This window comes from Macrotis lagotis, chromosome 5 (genome assembly GCF_037893015.1).
Source record: "Macrotis lagotis isolate mMagLag1 chromosome 5, bilby.v1.9.chrom.fasta, whole genome shotgun sequence".
Classification (NCBI taxonomy): Eukaryota; Metazoa; Chordata; class Mammalia; order Peramelemorphia; family Peramelidae; genus Macrotis; species Macrotis lagotis.
In genome coordinates this window covers 166,039,566-166,064,145 of record NC_133662.1, presented here as the reverse complement: position 1 = coordinate 166,064,145, position 24,580 = coordinate 166,039,566, and the positions used below count along the sequence as shown (strand labels likewise).

The window sequence follows — 24,580 nt, the reverse complement described above, 5'->3', positions numbered from 1 at the left end:
TGATCTTTTCTCATAATTAATTCAGAAAAAAAATGTGAAAAGAAAATAAAAATAATTAATAATTTTTAGGTGGAAGGAGGAGGGAAGAAGGAAGGAAGGAAGGAAGGAAGGAAGGAAGGAAGGAAGGAAGGAAGGAAGGAAGGAAGGAAGGAAGGAAGGAAGGAAGGAAGGAAGGAAGGAAGGAAGGAAAGAAGGAAGGAAGGAAGGAAGGAAGGAGGCTTCCCTCATGCTCATTAAAAAAAAAACACTGATTAATCAACCCACAAAAGTCTTCCAATTATATTTAGGGCAACCAAATTCTAAAACCAAAATGGAACTTCGTGAGTAGAAGTCAATACCCATGACTAAACTTGAAAAGCTTCCTAGAACACAGCTTATAATTTTCACCATTTGCCCACCTGCTTTATAGAAGGAGGTGACACAAGAGGATTTAATGACAACTGATATTTACATAGTACTCTAATGTTTGTCTACCTCTACTAGCTTCCTTGCATCACAGAACATGCCCTTTGGAGTAACTACTACAGGTACCGGAGAAGCTGAGGTTCAGAGAGATTCTATTATTTATCCGGAGTCACATAGTTAACTTCCTTCCTTCCTTCCTTCCTTCCTTCTTTAAACCTAGGGCTTCCTCACTCCAAATCTAGTACTATTCCACTAAAATTCATTGCTTCTCTTTAAAAATACTTTCCTGTACAAGACATTAGAAAAAAGGAGAAATTATCTGTGAAATAAACAGGTTCAAAGCAGGATTGGGGGCACAGGGGAGTGAGTGGTAAAAATTTGTCCTGAATGTTATAGAAGATTAGAAGATAGACTGATATATTTCTGTTTTTCTCTGTCTCTGATTGTCTGTTTCCTTTTTTTCCTCTCCCCCACTTCTCTCTCTCTCTCTCTCTCTCTCTCTCACACACACACACACACACACACACACACATTCATATATAAGTATATGTATACATATACACTCACTCAAATACATAAATTGATTTTTAAGTCAACTAAATTCTATATGCTGATATAAAAGGAAATTCAAAAAGTGGATGAGCAGTTAAGGTGCCTGTATCCCAGGGATATTAACTGAATCAATTATAGAACCCATTTCCAAAAATGCCTAGCCTTTCAAGTTGCTGGCACTAGTTGGCTTCATTTCCCCTTTACCATTCTAAAGCAGTCCTCTCAGAGATGCCCCACTGTGACTACTAATTAAATTATGGGTAGTAAAGTAAGAAATCAAGGACACTTTCTCACAATTGCCATATTTCAACAGACTTACTTTCATAAAGAAATTTGATGGATAGTTAATTATAGTTCCCAGTCTCAGCAGCAATAAATATATTTAAATATATACTAAGATAAAATGGGGGGGGGTATCAGAATATTGAGAATACTAATTAGATAGTCTAAGTAAACAAATTCGCATCCCATCACCCTAGAGTTTCAAAAATAACATCAATGTGTAATAAGGGACTTTTATATGGGGGGAGAACACCTGGGATGCCAAAAGGGACAGTTTTTTATGATGAGCCAAGAGACCCATTCAATAAATTTGAATAACCATAAATAAACATATGTTAATCATATACTTTGTGTCAAACACATTTCTAGAGCACTGTATAGTTTTCAAAGAACTTTAACCACAAATCTAAAAAATAGGCATACCACTGTTTTACAGATGAGGAAACTGAGATTCAGATTAGGTGAATGAATTGTCTGTCATTGAGTTAGTAAATGATGAAAACACAACTCTAGTCCAGGCCCTCTGTCTCAATCCATTGTCCTTTCCATTACATACCTCACTGCCTTTCATTGAAATAACTTTGTGTTATTTATAAAAATTTCTTAATTTAACCTAGTGTCCAGTTAATAATTTATATTATAGATTTACCAATAGTTAGAAGTTTTTTTACTTCTTTACTAGAAAAATAATAAACATAGATAAAATTCCAAACCCCTATTGAAACAGCATGGCTTAATTTGAAAGTCGTAATGACAAAAGCCTGCATAACCCTATCAAATCCCACACTTGGTCTGGCACATGAAATACAATGCTGTATGTACCTCACAGAGTTACTATGAGAAGTGTCATATAAATTTCAGTGTTATAGAAATGAGTTCTTGGGGTTACTAGGTGGTGCAATGGATGGAGCACCAGCCCTAGAGTCAGGAGGACTTGAGTTAAAATCCAACCTCAGACATTTGACACAATACCTGTGTGGCCCTTGACATGATATAAATTTCTCAAGTTCTTGCCCCCAATTAGAGAAATTCTAGAAATGTCACTTATTTTGCTCCCTCCAAAATAACACTTAGTTCTCCATTAAATAGAATGAGTATAGGTCAAATTTTATTCAACCCAAGAAAACATTCCAACTGGATCTGCACTAGAACTTATAATCATAAAAATTCTTCCCTCCCTCCCAAATCTTTCAGGACCTTCCAACTTAAAGCACTATCCTGAGTAGTCCAGAGTTATTCAAAGTCATTTCTATCTCCTTTCCCAGTAGACCTCACTTTTCACAAAGGGAAGAAAATAAGAGAAAACTAAGAGCCAGTCACTTCACACACATTTTCCTGGCTATTATGGTCTCTCTCTCTACCCAGTGAGGAGTGGCAGGGTCAGAACTATGATTTAGAAATATATATTAGTTACCTTCACTAGAATGTGATTAGTTCCTTAAGAGAAAGAGTTATCTCATCTTCCTTGGCATTGCCTGACAGGTAGTAAGTACTTATTAAATACTTTTCTATATATGTGTATCTATTAGGCATGTATGTTTGTGGGTATGTATGTACATACATATACAAAGATAAATATCCCTGGGTGATAAGTAGATAAGAACCACTTCCTTGAGGAATCAGTGTCTGAAACTGGGAGGCCAGTGGTACATAGAATATTAAGTTTTATAATGGAAAATGAGGATCAAGTAGTTATGCTGGAGATAAACCCATAAGGGGATATTCTGGAGAGAGTGAAATAAAACACAACTTCCTACTCTACAAATAATCACACACTAATAATAAGCACCTGCTTCACTGGGTTGTTGTGAGGATTAAATGAACTAATATGTGAATCTCTGAAAGTCTTTCATTGTTATGTTTAAAAAATAGCTATTAATAATAATAATAATAACAATTACTATTATTATGCACCCCCTTGGGGGTCAGGGCATGCTAACACTTGAAGAAAAGTCACAGCACCTACTTTGAAGAACACTGCTCTAGGTAATTTTTATATATAAATGTGATTTATTTATAAATTCATTACATTACATTTTAAAGATTTTAAAAATCAAATACAACCCTAATATAACATGGATCATTATTACAGAAATTTGGATATGCTATGGAATTAAAGTATGTCCTTGAAATATGAATGACTATATACCATAGAAAATCAGTTGACCACATCTTTCCCCATTGTTAAGATCAACAAATAGGACAGTGTGTACATTTAAAGGTTCCCAAGGCAAGATGCAGGTCCAGATGTCCTTTTGTAGGTCCTTGGGAGAAGCAAACTCTAGGCAAATTATTAGGAGGTAAGTTTTGGCAGTGAAAGCAATGTCTATAGAAAGGAGCCCTGAGCACTTTGGCTGGAGAATGGGAGGCAGGGAAACAAGACAGGTGATGGGGAAAAGATCTATCAGATTTCTGTGTTTTAATAAATTCTAGTTTTTAAATAATAACTAAATGGAAAACCATACTTTTAACCATAGCTATGTGAGGTCATATCTCAGGTGCCACTATTTACCTGAGGTAAGTAAATCCCAATTGCAGAATAATCCCTATGCAGAAATAAATAGTTTCTGGAGTAATGATCTAGAATATTTTAAAATTACAGGAAATATTGTCAGTAAAGAAAGAAATTCTTAAACCTCCATTGCTAACCAGTTCTATTACCTAAATATCTAAATAACTTCCAGAAAAAATTCTTCCATATGCCTCATCTAGGCTCTTAAAATGTAGTTCACATCCACAATCTTTTCTTCCATCCTCAGTGAAGATAGACAACAGCTAGAAAGAATTAAGAAATAATATGACTGACAGGGATATGTTTGAAATCAAAGCTATCTAACTTTCTAATCCACTAATCCTGACCTCTAGAATTTATAGAAACATGTATAGATCCTATATGAAGTAAAATATTTTCTCAGTTTTAAGTTATGATTAAAACAAGAAAGAGAAGTTTTTTATATTTGTAATATATTGTCTCTAATAGTTATTTTCAAAATGCTTTTATTATAACTACTGAAGCTTTTTTTTTAAATAGCTTTGAAAAACCAGAGGTATGAAATTGTTTCTATGGTTGCTTTTGCTGCAACAATCACAATTCTTAGCTTATAAAGAAACTTTTTCTATCTTAAAAGCAGAACATTCACTTCTGAACACTCTCCTTATGAACATTTATAGGTCAACAAAATTTTTTATTGTACTTTTTGTTACAGTTTTAACTCTCTGAATGAAGGAGTACTTTATTATAAAACATGTTTCTAGACGCTTGCAAAAAATTTTAATTTATATTTTGACAGAAACTTCATTAGCTTAAACTCATTCAGAAGAAAAATATATTTGTTGTAGTCTGAGCAAAGCACTGAAAGGAAAGGGGATAAAGTTCTGATTTTTGGAAAGTGAGTTATTGCAACACTCTTTAGGACTCAGTTCATGCAAGCTGGTCTTCACAATTGCATGTTTATTATGTGGTATGGAATATTTCCAAATCTGACAGTGAGAATAACTTAATAAATAACAATAAGAATAATTAAATGTTATTCATTGACTGGGGGCTAGTTCCTGTGTTTGTTGTACTGAATGAGTATTTAAAAAAGCCAAACTGGTCAGAACCAGATTTCTATCATCTAACAGCTGCACAAATACAAAACTTGTTAAATATCTAGGGATTGCTGACATTTCAGAACTTACTTAATGAAATTAGTAATTGTTCAAAAGAATTGGCCCTAACTATCCACATGGGAAAAATCAAATGGATGAGAAGGACAGATCATAATAAGTAACCACTTCATCAAGCTGGTTCATTAGTACATGTATCTTAGATAGGAGCTGCATTTGGAAGACATTCTAGGTCCAGAATTAAAGTGAAAGAAAAAAGGTAGTTGGATCTTCCTAGGGAAATTATGTAGTGATTCTGTTAACCCTGTTTAGTTTCTTCCAAAAGCAAAGAGCCTTCTTTTTAACATCAATATTCTTCTGTTGCTGCTTTATGACTATGAGTCATAAAATACAGTTTTTTGAAGAATTAAAGTTATGCATCACCTAAAGGGCAAGAGAGAATCTACAACATGTTAGTACAAAAGAATTGCATGGGAGACATAGTTATTTATTCATTTATTTGACAAGCACTTATTAATTGACTACTATTGGCCAGAGAAAGCAGTTCTGGCCCTCAGCCTCTATATGAGGGAAGCAGAACAGATAACAGATGCAAAGTAAAACTAAGTAATTTTCAATAGGGAAAGCAAAAGAAAGGGGATGGGGATGAGCCGAGCCTTGAAGGAAAAATAGAAATTCCCTTTGGCAGAGATAAGGAGGAAAGGTATGCCAAGCATAGGGTCAGCCTATGCAAAGGCACAAACACTGGAGATAGAAAATTATGTATGGTGAACAAGTAAATAGGTCAGTTTAACTGAACTGTGGAGTACATGAAACGTGAAAAAGTAGGCAAGAACCAGATTGTAAAGACTTTTAAATGCCAAATTGAGGCATAGGTATTTTGTCCTTGAGGCATTGAGAATGACTGGAGCAGTATAAAGGATGTTTTTTTAAACAGATAAATGCATGGTTAGAAAAGGAGGCAAAGGGGTGGCTACGTGGTGTAGTGGATAAAGCACCAGCCCTGGAGTCAGGAGTACCTGGGTTCAAATCTGGTCTCAGACACTTAATAATTACCTAGCTGTGTGGCCTTGGGGCCACTTAACCCCTTTTGCCTTGCAAAAACCTTAAAAAAAAAAAAGGAGGCAAGTTAGTCATACCAAGGAATCCCCTGGTATCCATACAAGATCAAGAGCTCCAGAAGAAAAACCATATTGGAAGGACAAACTATGGAATATTCACAGTAAGACATGAACAAGATCGTTGACAGAATGAGAAGATATAATGAGAAGCAATCTCTATCATTATAAGGAATATACACACTAATGAAATCAAAGATTTATTGTACTTAATTTTAATTGAATATTGAATGATGTTACTGAAAACACCTGACAAAAATCAACAGGGTTGGATTAGAGCCACATGAGAGCAACCATGTGTTATGTATACATTAAAAGTCACATAGTAGATCAACTATGATGGACTCAGCTCCTCCTAGAAGTTCAACAATAAAGGACAATCCTAAAAGACTTTGATGGAAAATGCCATTCACATCTAGAGTAAAAACTATAGAGTCTGAATGCAAACAAGCATACAATTTCATTTTTTAAAATGATTTTGATATTTTTTCCTCTTTAGTTCTGATCCTTCTATCACAACAAAATTAATATGGAAATATTAGTCAAACATGATTATACATGTACAACTTATATCAGATTACCCACTGCCATTGGGAGGGGGGAAAGAAAGGAGAGTGGTAGAAAAATATGGAACTCAAAAGATTATAAAAGATGAATATTGAAAACTATCTTTTCATGTAATTGGAAAAAATAACATAACAAAAAATTTTTCTCACTTCAGATTAAGAAGCAACTTCTACTTTTAAAAGAATAAAAATAATAACAAAAAGATAGGAATAGTCAATGTTAGAATGGCGGTAAATTTGTGGATCTATGAATTTATCCAGGAATGATAGAAAGCCATCTGAAATTATACTACGATAATGATTAAAATGTCAACATTCTTTGATCCAAAGATCCCCTCACCAGTAATATGCCCAGAGAAGGCTAAACATTAAAAAGAAAGTCCTATTTATACTAAAATTTCTTTTTTTTTGTATTGGCAAATAATTCAAAACAATTAAGTGCTTACATATTAGGATCCATAAATGAAATGTTCCTGTATCATAAGAAATAACGAATATCAAGAATGTAGAAAAGCAAAAGAAGATTTAGGTGAAGTAAACAGAAGCAATGTATACAAAGTAAATGGGAAGAAAAATAGCAATAAATCAAAACTATACCATATATTATAATGACCAGGTATGACTGAAGAATAGGTAAGAGAATATACCAATCTCCTTTTTTTGGCAGAGTTGTGGGAGCTATAGATGTGGAATATCATATATACTATTGATGTATTGGTTCACCTTGCTAAACTACTCTTTTTTCTTTTTATTCTTTATTACCCCATTGTACAGATGAGAAATCTGAGGGTCAGAGAAATCAAATGTCTTACAAAAGTCACACAGGCAGTTGTAAGTGTGAGAGGCAGAAGAGTTCAAGCTCTCCTAATTTCAAGCCCAGCATTCTTTTCATCATACCACACTGCTTCTCATGCTGTCCATACTAAGCATCAGTTGTGTATATGTCATATGTCATATGTCCCCCTGTGAGACTTAAAAAATACACAAAAGCAGAGTACTCTTAATGGACTTTAGGGCTTAGACATCCCATTTGGTGACCAAGTGAGCACAAATTTACTTAATCCTCTATATCTAGCTGGTCCTGGGTCTCAAAACATCAAACTAAGCTTCCCCCTTACAATACATTTATCTGTCACGTGCCTGATGTTTCCATCCTATGTTTAGATCTCTGTAGAAAAAACCCAGAATCCAAATATCTGGTCCCTAGAAAAATTAATCCACTCATCTGCAAACTGCTGCCTTAGGATGAAACTGGCTTTACTGGTGAGTGAATGAATATAAATTTACCTACTCCACTATGTCAAGCAGACAAAAGACCCCAGACCATATTCCATTCACCTTATTTTATCCAATTATCCAAACAGATCATCTTTTCATCTGCCTACTGCCTTGAACCTCTTCCTACCATCTTATATTTGTTGTTTTACTTTATTAGAATGCAAACTCCTTGAGGTCAGGAACTGTCAAACTTTTAAATTGCTATTACTAGTGTATAACACAGTCCCTTGAACTTTATAAATGCTTTTTCATACATACATATACATATACGTATTCATTCATTCTTTCATTAAATGAATCTATAGTCATGTCTATTCCTTTTGTGGGTGCAGATCAAAGTTCATCCAACCTTCTCACCCTGTGGGATTCCTTTCATGTTCTCCCAAAAATCCATTGTGTTGGAGCCCTTCTTTGAGGTATTTTCACACTTTGTGAAAATCAGAACAATCATTCAACAAGTATTTATTGTTTACTATGTGTTAGGCACATAATAAAGGAAAAAAAAACATGATTCCTACCTTTAATGAGTTACATTCTAATGGGAGAGATAATATGTGAATATCTAGGTAGGTAAAAAGTATATACAGAGTAGATAAAAGCTAATCTAAGAGTAGAGGCACTGGGGGGAAGAAAGGGTGGAAGGAACAACCTCTGCCAAAAGGTAAGATTTGAGTTGTTTTAAAGGAAGTTGGGGAAGCAAAGAGGAAGAGATGAGGAAGGAAAGAGTTCTAAACAATGAAGAACAGTCAATGAAAGACAGAGTCAGGACAAGAAGCATCACATATGAGGAGTGTCAAGTCAGTCAGTAGAGTCAGATCAGAGATTACATGAAAGAGAATAAAATAAAAGAAAGCTGGAAAGGTGAGAAGAGGGCATATGATAAAGGACTTTAAATATGAAATAGAGAACTTTATATCTGATCCAGAAAGTAATAGAGAATGTCTGGCATCTACCAAGGAGGTGGAAGGAGGTTATTACTACACTATAGAAATATCACTTCAGTAACTGGATGGAGGATGGATTGAAGCAGGGAGAAACTTGAGATCAATTGAAAGACTGTCCTAGGAATCCTGGGTCATATGAGTAACAAGACAGAGGACTAGACATTTTCTCTGATCCCTACAATCTCTCAAGTCTCTCCAAAATAGAAATTATGTGCCAGAATTAAAGCAACTTCAGTTGTCTTCAAGGTCTAGGGAAGCCAGAACCCAAAAGAAGATTAAAAAAAAAAATAAGATGATCTGATACTCATTGACTCTAAGCTAACTTAGCATCTCTCCTCCACCTTCCACACTACCAGGAGGGAAGCTACACTAACAGACCCATGGATCTGCCTGATACACAGGCGTGCAACAAAGCCCCTCCAATATCTTGGTCCCCCCCATTCGTCTTTCTAGTGCCATAAAGAACACAGGTCCAGGATAAAAACGTTTACTTAAGGTGTGGTAGAATGTCCCAACAACCCTATAGCACAAGTGCTGCAAAGAACTGAACTTCTGGGAGTTAGGGATTGGAGGGAAACAAACCTATATCATCAGTGTTGCAAAGCTTTAAACTGCCAGTCCAGTAGTGGAGAAACCCATGACACCAGATGGCAGTTCTCTGAACTTTTGGTACCAGATCAGAGAGCTTAGGAGCAGAGGGAGCCAGACAGGACAGAATACTGTGTGTTGGGCAAAGGGAGAGGGAGGGAGGCTTCAAAATGGTGAGAAGAGAGATTCTGTAAAGCACTGCATTAAGAGAAAAAAGAGCTGGGGCAAGTTCTGACCTCCCCAAAATCACTTGGAATAGAAACTAGTGAACAGTGAATTTCGTCCACCATAGGAAGAGTTTGAGATACTTCCCTAAGGAAATCACTATCAGAGGAGGTGCAACCAGAAAGTGAATAGTGGATCATTAGAGAAGGAAAAAAAAGAATGAAATTATCAAAAATCTCAAAAAGAAAACAAAGAATTTAAACATTAAAAAGACAAATCAAGTGGATAGAGCATTGGCCCTGGAGTCAGGAGCACCTGAGTTCAAATCTGGCCTCAGACACTTAATAATTACCTAGCTGTGTGACCTTGGGAAAGTCACTTAACCCCATTGCCTTGCAAAAAAAAAAGAAAGGAAAAAAGATAAATCATCAGGGAAAACATTAACAACAAAAAGATATATGATTTTTCACATCTAGCAAAATTCTCAGGTCTCGGGGCAGTTAGGAGGCACAATGGATAGAGCACCAGCCCTGGAGTCAGGAGTACCTGAGTTCAAATCCAGCCTCCCGACACTTAATAATTACCTAGGTGTATGACCTTGGGCAAGCCATTTAACCCCATTGCCTTGCAAAAATCTAAAAAAAAAAAAAAAACAACTCAGGTCTCTGTGAAGAAATTTTGTAAAACAAAAGGAAATAAAAAAGAAAACAAAATACTTGATGAGAAAGAAGATCTTATGGAATATAAGAAGAACATAGAATCACAATACACTATTACTAAGAGATTCAAAAGAGAAATGGAAAAGATAAGAATCAAATTTATGGCCTACACAACCAAAATAATGAGCCTAAAAGAAAAAGGGAAATCTGTAATGGCAAATCTCACCAAAAGAAAATAAAAAGAGAACAATAGATTGGGAATTCAAATAAACAGAGATGAAGGTCAATCTAAAAGAAGAGAAGCAAAAAACAATAACATTCAAAGGAACCATACTCACTATGCAAGAAAAACATTCTGACCTCAAAAGCAGGATGCATAGAGACAAGTTAAGGATCATAGATCTCCTAGAAGAACATTTCAAAAAACCTTAACATAATGAAAGAAATAATATAAGAAAACTGTCCAGAACTTCTGGACACAGAAAATGAAACCAATTGAAAGAATTCATAGATCAACTCCAGGAAAAAAAAAAAAAAGATTGTAAACTCCAAGAAACATAGCGGCTAAATTAACCAATTCAATTCAGAAACAAGTTGTATAACAATCAGAAGAAAGACCATCAAACATCAAGGAAATGAAATTCAAATAATGCTAGACTATTCTTCACCCACCAGAAAATAAAGGTTGGAATAGAATAATAAATTCTAAAGTTTAATGAAACTCAGGATGTAACTCAGGATGATCTACCCTGCAAATCTAGGCTTATGGGAAAAAAAGATGAATACTCAATAATAAAGAGGTGCTTGAAACACATTTAGAAAGAAAACCATAACTGAAGATGGAGGATACATGAGGGAACAGTGAATAAATGAAGCAGCTAAGGACAGCAATAGCAACAGAGTGAGAGTGGAGAGTAAGGAACTTCTTTCTAAATGTACACAAGGAGATAGGAGTGAAGGTGGAAGTTCAGTGGAGGTAACAGTGAGGAGGTGGGTAATTATGTCCCAAGTGCCAGCTGGACAACGGTGCTCTTTCTTTCTTAATGCAGTGTTTTACAGAATCTCTCTTCTCACCAATTTGAAGCCTCCCTCCCTCTACAAATTAATCAATTATCTTGTGGGAGCACACTACAGCATAGGTGGGTGCAAAAAAGGGAAAGGGGAATAAAAAGATAGGGGGAATATATGATGTGCTGGATTAAAACCAAGGGATAGCAATAAGGAGAAAGTGATCCCTGTTATTTCACAAAGAGCCTACAGAAAGAGAGAGGAGGATGAAGGCTGAAAATTGGGGGGCGGGCAGGAAGAGAAAGGAGGTCTTCCTTTGGTTGGGGCAAAGGAGCAATGAGAGATGTTCTGTAAAGGAAAATGGGAACCTTGAGGGATTTTGTGCTTGAAAAGTCTACTTAGGAGGGGAGAAATAGAACTCCAACTATGGAGCCTCCCCCCCCCCCCCCCCCCCCCGCATGGAGAGCCAACTAGAAAATGGAGAAGTGATAGAGCATGGAGTCAAAGAAGAGATTTTGAGGCAAATGAGGGGGAGTGAAGAGGGGAAGTAATGAAAAGAGGGTATAGATCAGTGATAGACTGCCTAATCAGATATGTTGTGGGGAAGGGGCCCTACCATGGATCAGGGTCCTCTTTGACTTGATTATTTGGCATTTGTTTGGGAAGTGTGGCAATTGGAAAAGGAAAATCCATGGGATATCCATCCTGCACAAAGAAGAGAGACTAGAAGGATATCTTGGAAATTTTGATTACAAAAAGAATATAGAGAAAATCAGAATGAAGTTCCAGAGTAGACAGAAAGAAAGAAAGAAAGGATGAATAATGAAGAGAATGAGAGAAAACTTTTTGAAAAGGGGTGCGAAAAAATGAACTTTTTAAAAATTATAAGTATGATTAGTTGAACAGGAGGAAAAGAAATGGGAATCTATTAGACTGAGAGAGGAGAAAGGGGATAAAGAATTATATAACAGATAAATTCAGGAGGGGATAAGGAACTAATAAGCATCCAAAAAGGAAAGGAATAATGAAAGAGGAAACAAGAGCACAGGGAAGACAGTCAATGGGAACATCTACCTTAAAAAAAAATGATTAAGGCAAAATGACTAAAGAAATATAGTACTATATTTACAAACTTAAAAAAATTAGAGGCAGATGCAGTAAAATATAATCTTAAATTCCGTAACTTTAAATTTGAATGGAGTAAATAGAATATAGATTGAATAAGAAAATAAAACCATATAATTTGTAGCTTACAAGAAACATATTTTTTTAAAATATACATGTATATGTATAGACAAGTTAAAATTGGGGATGGGAAAACATTTACTATGTATCAACTGAATACAAAAAAGCTAGAATTGAATACATACTGTTCGACAATGCAAAAACAAACATTTTAAAAGTAAAAAGAAATAAATAAGAAAACTACATTATACTGAAAGGAATCAAGAAAACAAATCAACATCAAGAATAAACTTCAATGCTTCAAATGCTTTAACTTCCAAATTCATAATAAAAACATTATCTGAACTACAGGAAGATATAAACAGCTACACAATAGTAATAGGAGACTTCAATATCCCTTCATTAAATATTTTGGATAAATCTAGAAGAAAATTAAACAAAAGAAAAACATGAACCTGAAGAAACTATGCACTAAAGAAACTATAAACAACTTACAACATTTTCACACACACACACACACACACACACACACACACACACACACACACACACACACATATATATTTCTCAGCATTATAGAAACTTTTATAAAACTATAGGGCACAAATATTATAAACAAATGTAAAAAGTGAGAAATTGTCCTTTACAGACCATAACACAATAAAAATGGGAATTGGTTCACTTTCCACAAACAAAAGACATAAGCACAAATTTTGCAAAGAAATTCTAAATAACAAGTGAGTCAACACATAAATCATAGGAACAATGAATAACTAGGCAGAAGAAAATAGTAATGATGAAACACATACCATAATTTCTGGGACATAGCAAAGTAGGTTATAGGGGCGAAAATATATATCTACAACTAACATATATAAAAATAGGAGATTAATTGAAAATATATTTTTAAAAATTATAAAGCCAAAAAGTACACAAACCTAAAGAAAATACTAAAGAAGAGATATAAAAATTAAAGGGGAAATAGATAAATTTATAACAAAAAAAGTCTGGGAATTGATTGATAAATTTAAAAGTTGGTTCTTTGGAAAAAACTAATAAAATTCATGAACTTTTATTAATCTGATTAAAAAGAGATCAGAAAATCAGATTAGTAAATTAGCAAGTAAAGAGTATGAAATCACAGCAAAACAAGAAGAAATAAAAAGAATAAACACAATATATCATGCACAGTTATAAGCTAACAACCCTAAGAACACAAAAGAAATGAATGAATACCTTTAAACACATAAAATAGCCAAAATATCAGAAGACCAAGTAGAGATCTAAAATGACCCAATCTCAGAAAATCAAATACATCTAGCTATAAAGGAACTATCAAAGGAAAAAATTACTGGTCTTGATGGATTTAGAGGAGAATTCTATCAAACTTTTAAAGAGCAGTTATTTCCTATACTTCACAAATTATTCTCAAAAATTGAGAAAGTAACTGACCAGAATTCTTTTATGAGACAAATAAGATCCTGTACTTAAATCAGAGAAAGATACGCAGAAAGAAAACTATAGGTCAATATCACTAACGAATACCAACTTAAAAATTTTAAACAACATCCTGTCAGACTACAGTGATTTAATTGAAGAAATTACTAATTATGACCAAGTAGGATTTATACAAAGTATCAAGGATGGTTCAATATTAGGAAAACAATCAACATAATTAATCATATTAAAAATCAAAACATTCAAAACCATACAATTATCTCAAGAGATGCAGAAAAGGCTTCTAACAAAGTACGGCACTTTTGTTCTTTAAAAAAAAATCCTACAAAGTATTTGAAGTAATTGCAATAATTTGCATAAAGGGACCTTTGTTAAAAAGGGTATCCAAGTGATGATATTAATGTTTCACAGGCTATAAAGTGATAAAAAAAATGAAGGCTAAGGAAAGATTATTAGGTTTAGCTACAAAAAGATCTTTGATAACTTTGGAGTAAGCAGGTTCAAATGAATGATGAATTAAGAAACAAGACTGTAAAGGTTTCAAATATTAGTGAAAAGAGAAAAAGAGGCAGCAAGAGAAAAGGTATAAAACAGTAATCAACAGGAAAGATCAGATCAAGTGAGAGCTTTTTAACAGGAAAAGTCTCACATATTCAAAAATATTTATAGCAGTTCTTTTTATAGTGGCAAAGAATTGGAAATTGAGGGAATGTCCATAAATTGCAGAATGGCTTAACATACACTTCTAGTATATGAATGTTATGGAGTATTAATGTTCTAGAAGAAATCATGAGCAATTGGAAAGACTTACGTGAATTGTTGCTGAGTAGAACCAAGAGAACATTGTACATTAAAACCACAAATGAGATGATCATTTATGATGAATGCATTCCTCTTGGCAGTTCAGAGATCAAGGACAACTCTGAGAGACCTGCTATGGACAATGCCATCCACATCCAGAGCAAAAAACAAGAGAGTCTGAATGCAGAGCAAAAAATACTATGTCCATTTTTTAAAAATTTCTTTTATGGTTTTTTCCTTTCTTTCTCATGTTTTTTTCTTTCCCCTTGGTTCTAATTCCTCTTTCACAACTTGACTAATATATAAATATGTTCAACATGATTGTACTTGTACAACTTTACCAAACTGCTTGCCTCCATGGGGAAGAAGGAGAGAAGGGAGGCTGGTAGAAAAATATGGAACTCATAAATTTGCAAATGGATAAATGTTGAAAAACTACCATTGCATGTAATTAGAAAAATAAAATAAAATTTCAATTTTAAAAAGTGAGTGTTTTGTAAGGTTGAGGGAAAGAGGCATATTTGCAAGAAGCAAGGAAGAAACTAGTAAAAAAAGGAAACATAGAAGACTGGGGGAAAGGAAGGAAAGGATTGGAAAATGGGGAAAGATTTATAAAAGGGGAAATCTTATGGAGATGGTAGGAGGGAATGAGGGATAAGATCAAGGATGGGGTATGCCTTGGCAAGACAAAAAGCTAGCTCTTCAGCAGAGTCTGGAGTGATAAGAGTAGGTAGTAAGAAAACATGTCTGTATGCAAAATGAAAAGAAATAGAGAAGAGTGAACTGTGGGTGAATAATCTCAATTTTTTTGGTGAAGTATGAAACAACATTCTCAGCTGAAAAAAGAAAATAAGGGTTAAAGAACAGGAATCCTCACTTTTGACTTTTGGGGTCACATTCAAACCTGATTTTTCTGAGATTTACAAATATTTCCACATCTGTGTTATTAATTATATTAATAAGTGAAAATAATTAGAATTATGTTTGTTGGATTTGTTGATATATACATTTATTAGTTTGTAGAAATCGAATCAAGTGTAATAGAAAAGGTACACTTGCTCAATTCAGAGGTTATCATGAATATCATCAATTCTCAGTCATCTTAGTTATCTGTAAATTTACAAAAAGAAGAAAAGAGAAAGTGCTAATGCTCTCTGGCTTATTCCACCATGCACTTCTTTTATAATAAACTCTACCTCCTTCCCACTGACAACTTGGGGTCTGCCCCCTAGGTCTCTCATCTCTCATTTCTGACAGGTAAGCATTTGCTTTATCTTGCCAGCTTTCCAGCTTCCTGGTCAGTTCTTGTCTAGTTCCACACCACCCCAATTGGTGAGTATCCTCCTTCCTACTTCTAGCTTCCTTTAAGGTTTTGCCTTTCCTTCTATAATATAAATTCTTTGATGGCAGAGATTGTGTTACATGGTTTGTATTTGTATCTGACTTAGCACAATGCCTATAATATAGTGAGCTCTTAATAAAAGCTTCACCTGTCAAAGAATTATTATAGCCAAATCTCTGATCACCACTGATCATCCTGTCTCAACTGAATATCACTGTTCTAAGTGGAGGTAATCAAAGAAAATCTCCTTAATGTTTAGTCCATCTTACCTATGAATACCCTCTGTCTTTATCCTTTACCTGGATTTTTGAAATATAACCTAAAAAAGTAGAGTAGAATTGCCTCTAGTACTCCTTATTTTCCATAATCATTTATATTTAGATTTGGCCTCCTTTCACAATTTAATTTTCTCTCTTTATCATTTCATTGCTTCACAAGTTCAATCCAGTTGAGTTTTTGCTTTTTTAGAAAAGAATCATTTTAATAATATATAGTTACTGGCTTAAACAAAATAATTTATTGTCCCAAAGATTTTAAAATTCAAGTTTCAAGATAAAAGAGATTAAAATACAGTACATATTTAATTCTCATTTTCAAATAGATCAGACAAACTAGAAATCAGGTAGGTGAGATGATTTATTTTTGCTCGGATAATATTTGAAACTAAGTATTTTTTCCTCTATAATATCACTAAAAAAAGGCATATTTTATCAGAAGCATTTACTTTTCAATGATACATATTAGGAAGAAATAAATAGTACCCGCAGTTCCATCATGGTCAAACAGTTCAGCAAAGCTACTTCTAAGGAGATGCTTGCTTTTTTTCCCCCCTCATTGCAGTCAGTCTTCTCAGAACAATGATCCTATTTGCATTGGACAACTCTACTTTACAAATGGGAACCCTGTAAGTGTATGTGGGAGCATACACACACACACACACACACACACACACACACACACACACACACACACACACACACACACTTTACCTTGTTCAGCATTTCTTTCTCTTCAATGAAGGAAGCAGTTTTTTTCTGCTCTTTGTTTACTTCTGAAACCAGTCGCATAATAGTCTGTCTGCTGGCTTTTGCCTCCATCTCATGGACATTTATTGTCTCTTCAAGAGTAACAATCTGTTCTTTCCTAAAAGTGTTTTCTTTATGCAGCTCCTTAACCTGAAGAGAATAATAAATTTAAAAAAAAAAACAACTTTTTACACTGTTTTCTATGCAAGCACTGATCTCTACACAATGACAAATGCTATACTGGACTGAAAGATAACATTTTCAAAAATTCTGCAGATATGATATACTAATAAGTCAAGTTAATATTAATACAAGACTAGGCTTAGGGAAATAGTAGTGTTATTTTTCTCTGGCAGCAGTATGAGAGGTACACAAATTCTCTTAATGCAAGGAGGTAAGAGATGATAATAGTTGGAATGGATGTGAAATATTTGTAAGAAGACTTTTAATTGAGGATTGCATGCAATTATCTAGTGCTAGTTGTAGTAGTTGCAGCAGCAGCAGCAGCAGCAGTAGTAGTAGTAACAGAAATACTAGTAGTAGCAGTAGAAGAAGAAACAGAAGCAGAAGCTAGGATTTATAGAGCACTTTATTGTTTGCAAAGTTTTTTTCAAATATTTTCTCAAGTTATCCTTACAATAACCCTGAAAGGTAGGTGTTATTACTATCATTCCCATTTTACAAAAGAGAAAACTGAGGCAGATAGAAGTTAAATGATTTGCCCAGAGTCAACACAGTAAGTGCCTGAGGCCATATTTGAATTCAGGACATCCTGACTCCAGGTTTAGAACTCTGTACACTATTTCAGTAAGAAGTACTAATTAAAAACCATTTTTTTTTTCAAAAAAAGCTTCTAATTTTATTCATTAATTTAAGGGTTTTTTTTCTTTTTTCCATTCAGTTCTGTTGATCTCTTCTTTGACCTTCATAATTTTTACTGAGGGGCAAGGATAAAGAAAGTTACTAACCACTTAACAAAAGAATGTTTGATTCAAGTTGTAGAACAGGAGATACATTTTTGAACATGGTCACTATAGGAATCTTTTTTGTTTGACTATGGTTTGAAGCATTGAGTTTTTGACTCAGGATAATGAAGGTGTAATAATTAAGGTTGACCTAATAAGAAAAAACATATCTCTCCCTTCTTTATAGAAGTAATGGACAAGTATGGAACCAGTTAGTCCTTGTTCATGGACAAGTAGGATATTCTAGTTGGGACAGGTAGAGCACCTACATTCCTGATGGTGACCCATGATAAAGAAAACTTGAAACAAGATCCCACTTCTCCAATGCCCAGTGAATGTTAGAGTCTCTTAACAAGGGATATTGTGTAAAGTAAATTATTTTAAGTTTTATAAATAAATCCTAAAAGACTACATGTATTATTTATTTTAATTAAATAATTTTTATTTTAATTTTAGTGACCATATTTTGTTTTACACCTGCAGCCTAGTTCTTTTTAATATAAAAGGTTCAGGCTGACTTTAAGCTATTATACTCCTACTTTTATAAAGATCCAAGATTAAGCCAATGTCACTGAGATCAATTTTGCCTTTGTTTTCATTTCTAACTAGAAGGGTAGGCTTTGTCACTTTAAAATACACATATAGCCAAAATATACATTCTACACCTATATATATATATATATCTATTCATTTAAATATTCTCTCCTGCACTAGAATGTAAGCTTCTTGAAAGTAAGTACCTATTGTTATTATTTTTTATTTGTATCAAGAGTGCTTGACGTATATAAGCACTTAAAAGGTATATTGTTTGTTAGATTGTTGATTTAACATACTAACTTACAGATATATTTTAAAACAATTAAGCAGTCAATATAATCTCAGTAAAGTCAAGTGAGCAGAAAAGGTCTTCAAAATCATATTTTCTAACTTTCTCATTTAAAATATGAGGAAAATGGGGCCCAAAGAAATAAAGTGACTTAATCAAGTTCACTCAGCTGATTAGTGATGGATCTCCTGATTTGAGTCCAATTTCCTTCCCATATAATTTTTTATCATTCGTAAAAAAAAGAAACTTTATTAAATTTGCAATAAATAATACCTTCAAAATTAAATGTTCCTGAGATTCCTCTTCATTCAAGTCCATTTCTAAGGAGCCAGAGAGTTGGATTAAAAATTCCTCAAGTTTTCGGCTTTTCTTAGTTGCTTGGTTCTTGCTTTCTTCATTTTCTTTTAAACACTTTCTAATCAGCAAATAACAAATATATCAAAATTAACAATAGTGGAATGCAATGTTTCATAAGCAAAACTAAGAAATGTAAACATTTCTGTATGTACCAGTTCATGTTCTCATGGAGTCTTGAACAAGAATGCTCTTTGCCAAAAAAAAAATTGTCCGCTAGAAATAGGAACTATTTTTTTTAAACTAGCAAATTGTATGTTTTGACTAAAGGTTACAAACTAATTTGAAGCCAGAAAAAAAAAAGTAATTCAGTCATGAGTGTACACAAGATCAGTAGTGAATTCGAGTTCAGTGTTATGCACTGTAGATTTAAAGTGTATCTAAAATATCCATCAGTTATAACATTCTAAGCTCTAAAAATAATGCATTTTTTTCTCATCTTAGCAGCCTAAAATTTGCCTCCATATTTCTGTCTAGAAGACTAGAGGAAGAAGCAAAAAAATCTTCCTAAAGTCTCCCTTTGAAAAGGGCCAAGAGGCTCAGCCAGCTCTTCATTTTTCACCAGTTGCCCTACTTGACTTCCACTCTACCATCATCATGCCCCTACCTTTTAACCTCTGTCCTTCATATTTTCAGGTTTCTTTTGGGTTCAATCTTACTATATTAGATTGTGAACTCCTTGAGAGTAGGGATTTTCGTTTTCTTAATTATATCTCCAGCACTGATTATAGTGAGTTGCTTGACACATAAACAAATATTTATTTTATTACTAAATTGCAAAATTTAAGTTGGAAGAGATCTCAGAAACCACCCTCACTATGTCATGATAGACCATGGAGAATACACTTCTCATCCAAATAAGAAAGCTAAGGCCTCAATAGATAAAATAACTTTCCTATGATTTCATGAAACTAAGATAAGAACCAAGATATTCCTTCTTCTCTTAAGACAGTTTAAAATAAGCTATTTAAAAATTTTCAATGTTGTGTGCTGATTTTTTTTTCTTTTTGTTTTCATTGAAGTAGCAACAACAGTAGTTTGGGAGCCAAGGGGGAAGCTGCTTCTTTCTATAGGAAGACAGATATTTTGCAGTGGTAGGAATAACATATAAAATTCAGACTTTTGTAGCTGGAATAAAGGGTAATTAAGGTGGAGCAGTAGATAAATGACTTGGAGTAAGGAAGACTCAGTCTTCATGAGTCCAAATTTATCTTCGGACATTTATTAGCTATGTGAACCTGGGCAAGTCACTTAATCTCAACTACCTCGGTTCCTCATCTGTAAAATAAGCTGAAGAGGGAAATATCAAACCATTCCAGTATCTTTGCCAAGAAAATCCAAAATGGGTGACACAGAGTTGGACATGACTGAAATGACTGAACCACAACAAGCTAGAAGAAATATATAGAAAAGGCTGAAAATGGGCCAAAAGCATGAAAGACATTTAATTTTTATCCTTGCCCAACTTCATTAGCATTCATATACAAAAATACTGTGAGGACAAAGTACCTCCAACCTTCATCTAACCCTGAAGGAAGGAGGAGGGGGAAAGTTGTGGTTAGGGGACAAGGAAGCAGGGAAGCATAGGTCTTGATTTGGGTTGTAGAGAACTGGATCACTACAATGGAATGAAAGGAAGTTGTAATAAATATCTAATCCTAAATCGATTCAATATTAAAACAAGTTTTCTGACTTGATGATAAATGATGATATATGTCAATGGAAGGCTTATTAGTTGTATTAGACTCCCCGTAACCCTCAGAATTCAGAAAATAGTGGTCAGCAGTCTGCTAGAAGCCAAACTGTAAGCATGAGTGCCTGGCTTTTGGGCTGGCCTAGACAATTCACCAAGGAGGCACCATTCACACAGATTCTCCCTTGAATCAGACCTAAACACACACATACACACACACACACACACACACACACACACACACACACACACACACACAGAGTTTTAACCTGGTAGTAGTTGGATGATTTTTGTTGGCTGCCTTAGGTAAGTACAGCTACAAACTAATCAAGGAGAGACAAAAAAATCTTTAATTGATGAGGGCCAAGAACTTAAGAGATAGACCTGGGGAACTGAATAATAATAATAATCATAATATATAGCACTTTAATATATAGTGATGTGCTTTACAACAAATCTGCTCTTCACCACAGCCCTGAGAAATAGCACAGAAGATGGCAGCAAAGATTGGTGACTGAGATCAGAGGAGATGTCTAGCTGAATGAAAACTCCATAAACCAACAGATAGTAGAAGAATGTGTGATCAGATGAAGTTGAGTATTTCTGCATCATCAAATAGGTTAGTTATCTTAGGCAGTCCTGTGTGTGCCTTCCACATATATGTGCTGATCATACAAGATCTTAATATATGTCCTTTCATGGATATTCCCTAGATGTATGCCCTCAATGTTTGTTACCTATTCACTTGTATTCTATGTATGTGTATGTCTATGTGTGTATGTGTTTTCCCTCACAAGTGTCATGATAGCCCATGGAGCATAAACCAAAGAAAAGACTAAATCTAAGAATATTATTCTACCTGAGAGAACCCTTCTCTTTGTTCTTTATCTTTTTTGTGTACTGCATTTCTTGGGTAGTCTGGTGGGGCTTATGAATCCCTTTCAAAATCATGTTCTTAAATGAATAAAATAAGATATATAAGATATCCAGTGATATTGAAGGAAACAAGTGATATTAAAATGGGAATTTGGGGGGGGGGTTGTCTTTTTAATTTAAGTTCAAAATAAAAAAAAGAAATAGTTATCAAAATATTTTTTTAAAACAGGCCATGGCTATGTGACTGAGAAAATCATTTAAATTCATAGCACTAGAGATAGTCTCTAAGATTGTAGTTTTCACCAGATGAGAAACCAGGAACTTTTCTGAGTTCTTCTGAGTTTCCTTGAGAACCAATGATAGTGAAGACTCTAAATGGATTCTGTAGTGACAGAACCCACAAAGAGAGAGAGAAAAGAGCATCTTTCAGCTTAAGATATCTTGGAAGGAAAGGTCTGTCCCACTTCAGTGTGGAGGACCAGCTCAGGCAGAATAGGAGAAGGCAGCAGGAGGTTTTCAGCCACAGCCCAGTTCAACAACTGAAACCCCTAGGTCCCAGTTTAGCAGACCAGTGACACAGTAGGCTAACTGAGAGGCCTTCAGACCCAATGTAGATGGCAAATTGCAAGCCCAAGAATCCCTTAGCAGAAGGCAAGACTAGGTCACCAATTCCAGTGCAGAGGGGAAGCCACTAATACCTGAGTCTCCAGGATATGAAAGAGGGTGGTGAACTAGTCTTCAAACCCAAACCCAAGTCCAAGACACTTTGGACAATACTGACATGTGGCTCAGGAGCAGAACTCTACCTTAAAAAACCACAAACTAGGCTAAAATGAATAAGAAATATTTCAAAGAAAGCCTTAACGATGGAAAGTTACTATGATGAAAAAGAAGATCAAAACATCATCTCAGAAGAGGACAATGGAAAGAGATCCCTATGTGAAGTTCCCAAGGTTATGTGAAATAGTCCTCTAGGAAGAAATCAAAAAGGATTTTTAAAACCAAGTAGAAAAACTGGGAAAAGAAATGAGAGGCATGCAAGAGAATAAATAGCTTAGAAAAGGAAACCCCAAAAACTGACTGAAGAAAATAACCCCTTTAAAAATACAATTGAGCAAATGGCCAAAGAAAACAACTCTTTAAAAAAACAGAACTGGGAAATAAAAAAAGAAAACAACTCCTTAAAAATACAATTGAGTAAATGAAAAAGAAAACAACTACTTACAAAATACATCTGGGCAAATGGAAAAAGAAAACAACTCCTTTAAAAATAGAATCAACCAGATGGAAGATGCAAAAGCTAACTGAAGAAAAATAATAGCTTGAAAATTAGAATTGGGCAAGAAGTTAATGACTTTATGAGACATCAATACAGCAAAAGCAAAAAAGAAAAAAGAAAAAGGAAAAAATAGAAGAAAAACCTTACTGGAAAAACAACTGACCTAAAAAATTGATCCAGGTGAGACAAGGTAAGAATTATTGAACTTCCTGAAAACTATGATCAAAAAAAGAACCCAGACAACAACTTTTAAGAAATCATCAAGGAAGACTGCCCTAATTGTCCTAGAACCAGAGGATAAAATAATCATTGAAAGAATCCACTAAATCTCTCCTGAAAGGGATTCTAAAATAAAGACATCAAGGAATACTGTAGCCAAATTCTAGAATTATCAGGTTAAGGAGAAAATACTGCAGGCAGCAGGAAAGAAAAAATTCAAATCTCAAGGAGCCACAGTCAATATTACCCAGGACTTGGCAGCTTCAACACTGAACTATCATAGGCCTGGAATACTCTGGAGGGCTTGGATTATAACCAAGAATCAACCACCCTGCAAAATACAGTATAATCTTTCAGGGGAAAAGATGGACTTTCAACAAAATAGGAGACTCTCAAATTTTCCTGATGAAATGAGTATTGCTGAACAGAAAATCTGATCTTCAAATATAAGATTCAAAGTTGCATAAAAAGGTAAACAGGAAATGAAAAAGAAAAGCTATTTAATAAGACTAGCATCTCTACATCTATACACAGAAGATGATAATTTGTAATTCTGAAAAACCATATCTATTAGGAGTATACTTGATGCATGATATAAAAAAATAAGGTATTAACAAAAAAGAATTGTAATGGGAAAAGAAGGAAAGGGAGAGAGAATAGCATTAATTGCATCACATGAATATGTTCAAAGGACCTATTACAGTAGCAGGAAAGAAGAAAGGGGCTGAGAATTGTTTGAATCTTACTGTCATCAGATTTGGCTCAAAATGGGAATAGTATATAGACTAAGTTGGGTTTATAAATTAATCTTACCCTACAGAGAATTAAGAAGGGAAGGAGGGGGAAGGGAAAGAGGGGCTGGTAGAGGGGAGGGCAGAAAGAAGGGTAGAAGTAAAAATGAAAATGGAACAGAAAAGAGAGGGAGGCTGTTTGAAGGGCTGGCAGATTGAGGGGTGGTCAGAAGAAAAATACTGGTAAGGAAAGACAGGGTGAAAGGAGAAAGAAAAGTACAAGTGTGGGGGAGGGGGAATAAGATGGAGGAAAATACAAAGTTAGCAATTATAATTGTGAGTGGGAATGAGATGAACTCACCCATAAAAGGTAAGTCGATAGCAGAGTGTATTAAAAACTAGAATCCTACAATATGATGTTTACAAGAAACACATGTGAATCAGAGATATGCACAGAGTAAAGGTAAAAAAGGTTGAAGAAGAATATATTATGCTTCATTTGGGAAAAAAAATTAAGGGTGGCAATACTCATATCAGACAAAGCAAAAGCAAAAATAGATCTAATTAAAAGGGATAAGGAAAGAAACTATATCTTCCTACAAGGAACCATAGATACTGATGTAATATCAATACTAAATCTATATACACCAAG

At 34.4% G+C, this 24,580-nt stretch overlaps 1 protein-coding gene across 1 annotated transcript in view; it reads right to left on the bottom strand.

The window, feature by feature from the left end:
* Positions 1–24,580, bottom strand: part of CCDC170 (coiled-coil domain containing 170) — a 93,527-nt gene that overhangs the window by 41,388 nt on the left and 27,559 nt on the right. The window contains exons 4-5 of the mRNA XM_074190056.1: positions 19,050–19,191; positions 16,950–17,135 (exon numbers count right to left, since the gene is read on the bottom strand). Coding sequence (XP_074046157.1) covers positions 16,950–17,135; positions 19,050–19,191 — 328 coding nt within the window. The remainder of the gene's footprint in view (positions 1–16,949; positions 17,136–19,049; positions 19,192–24,580) is intronic.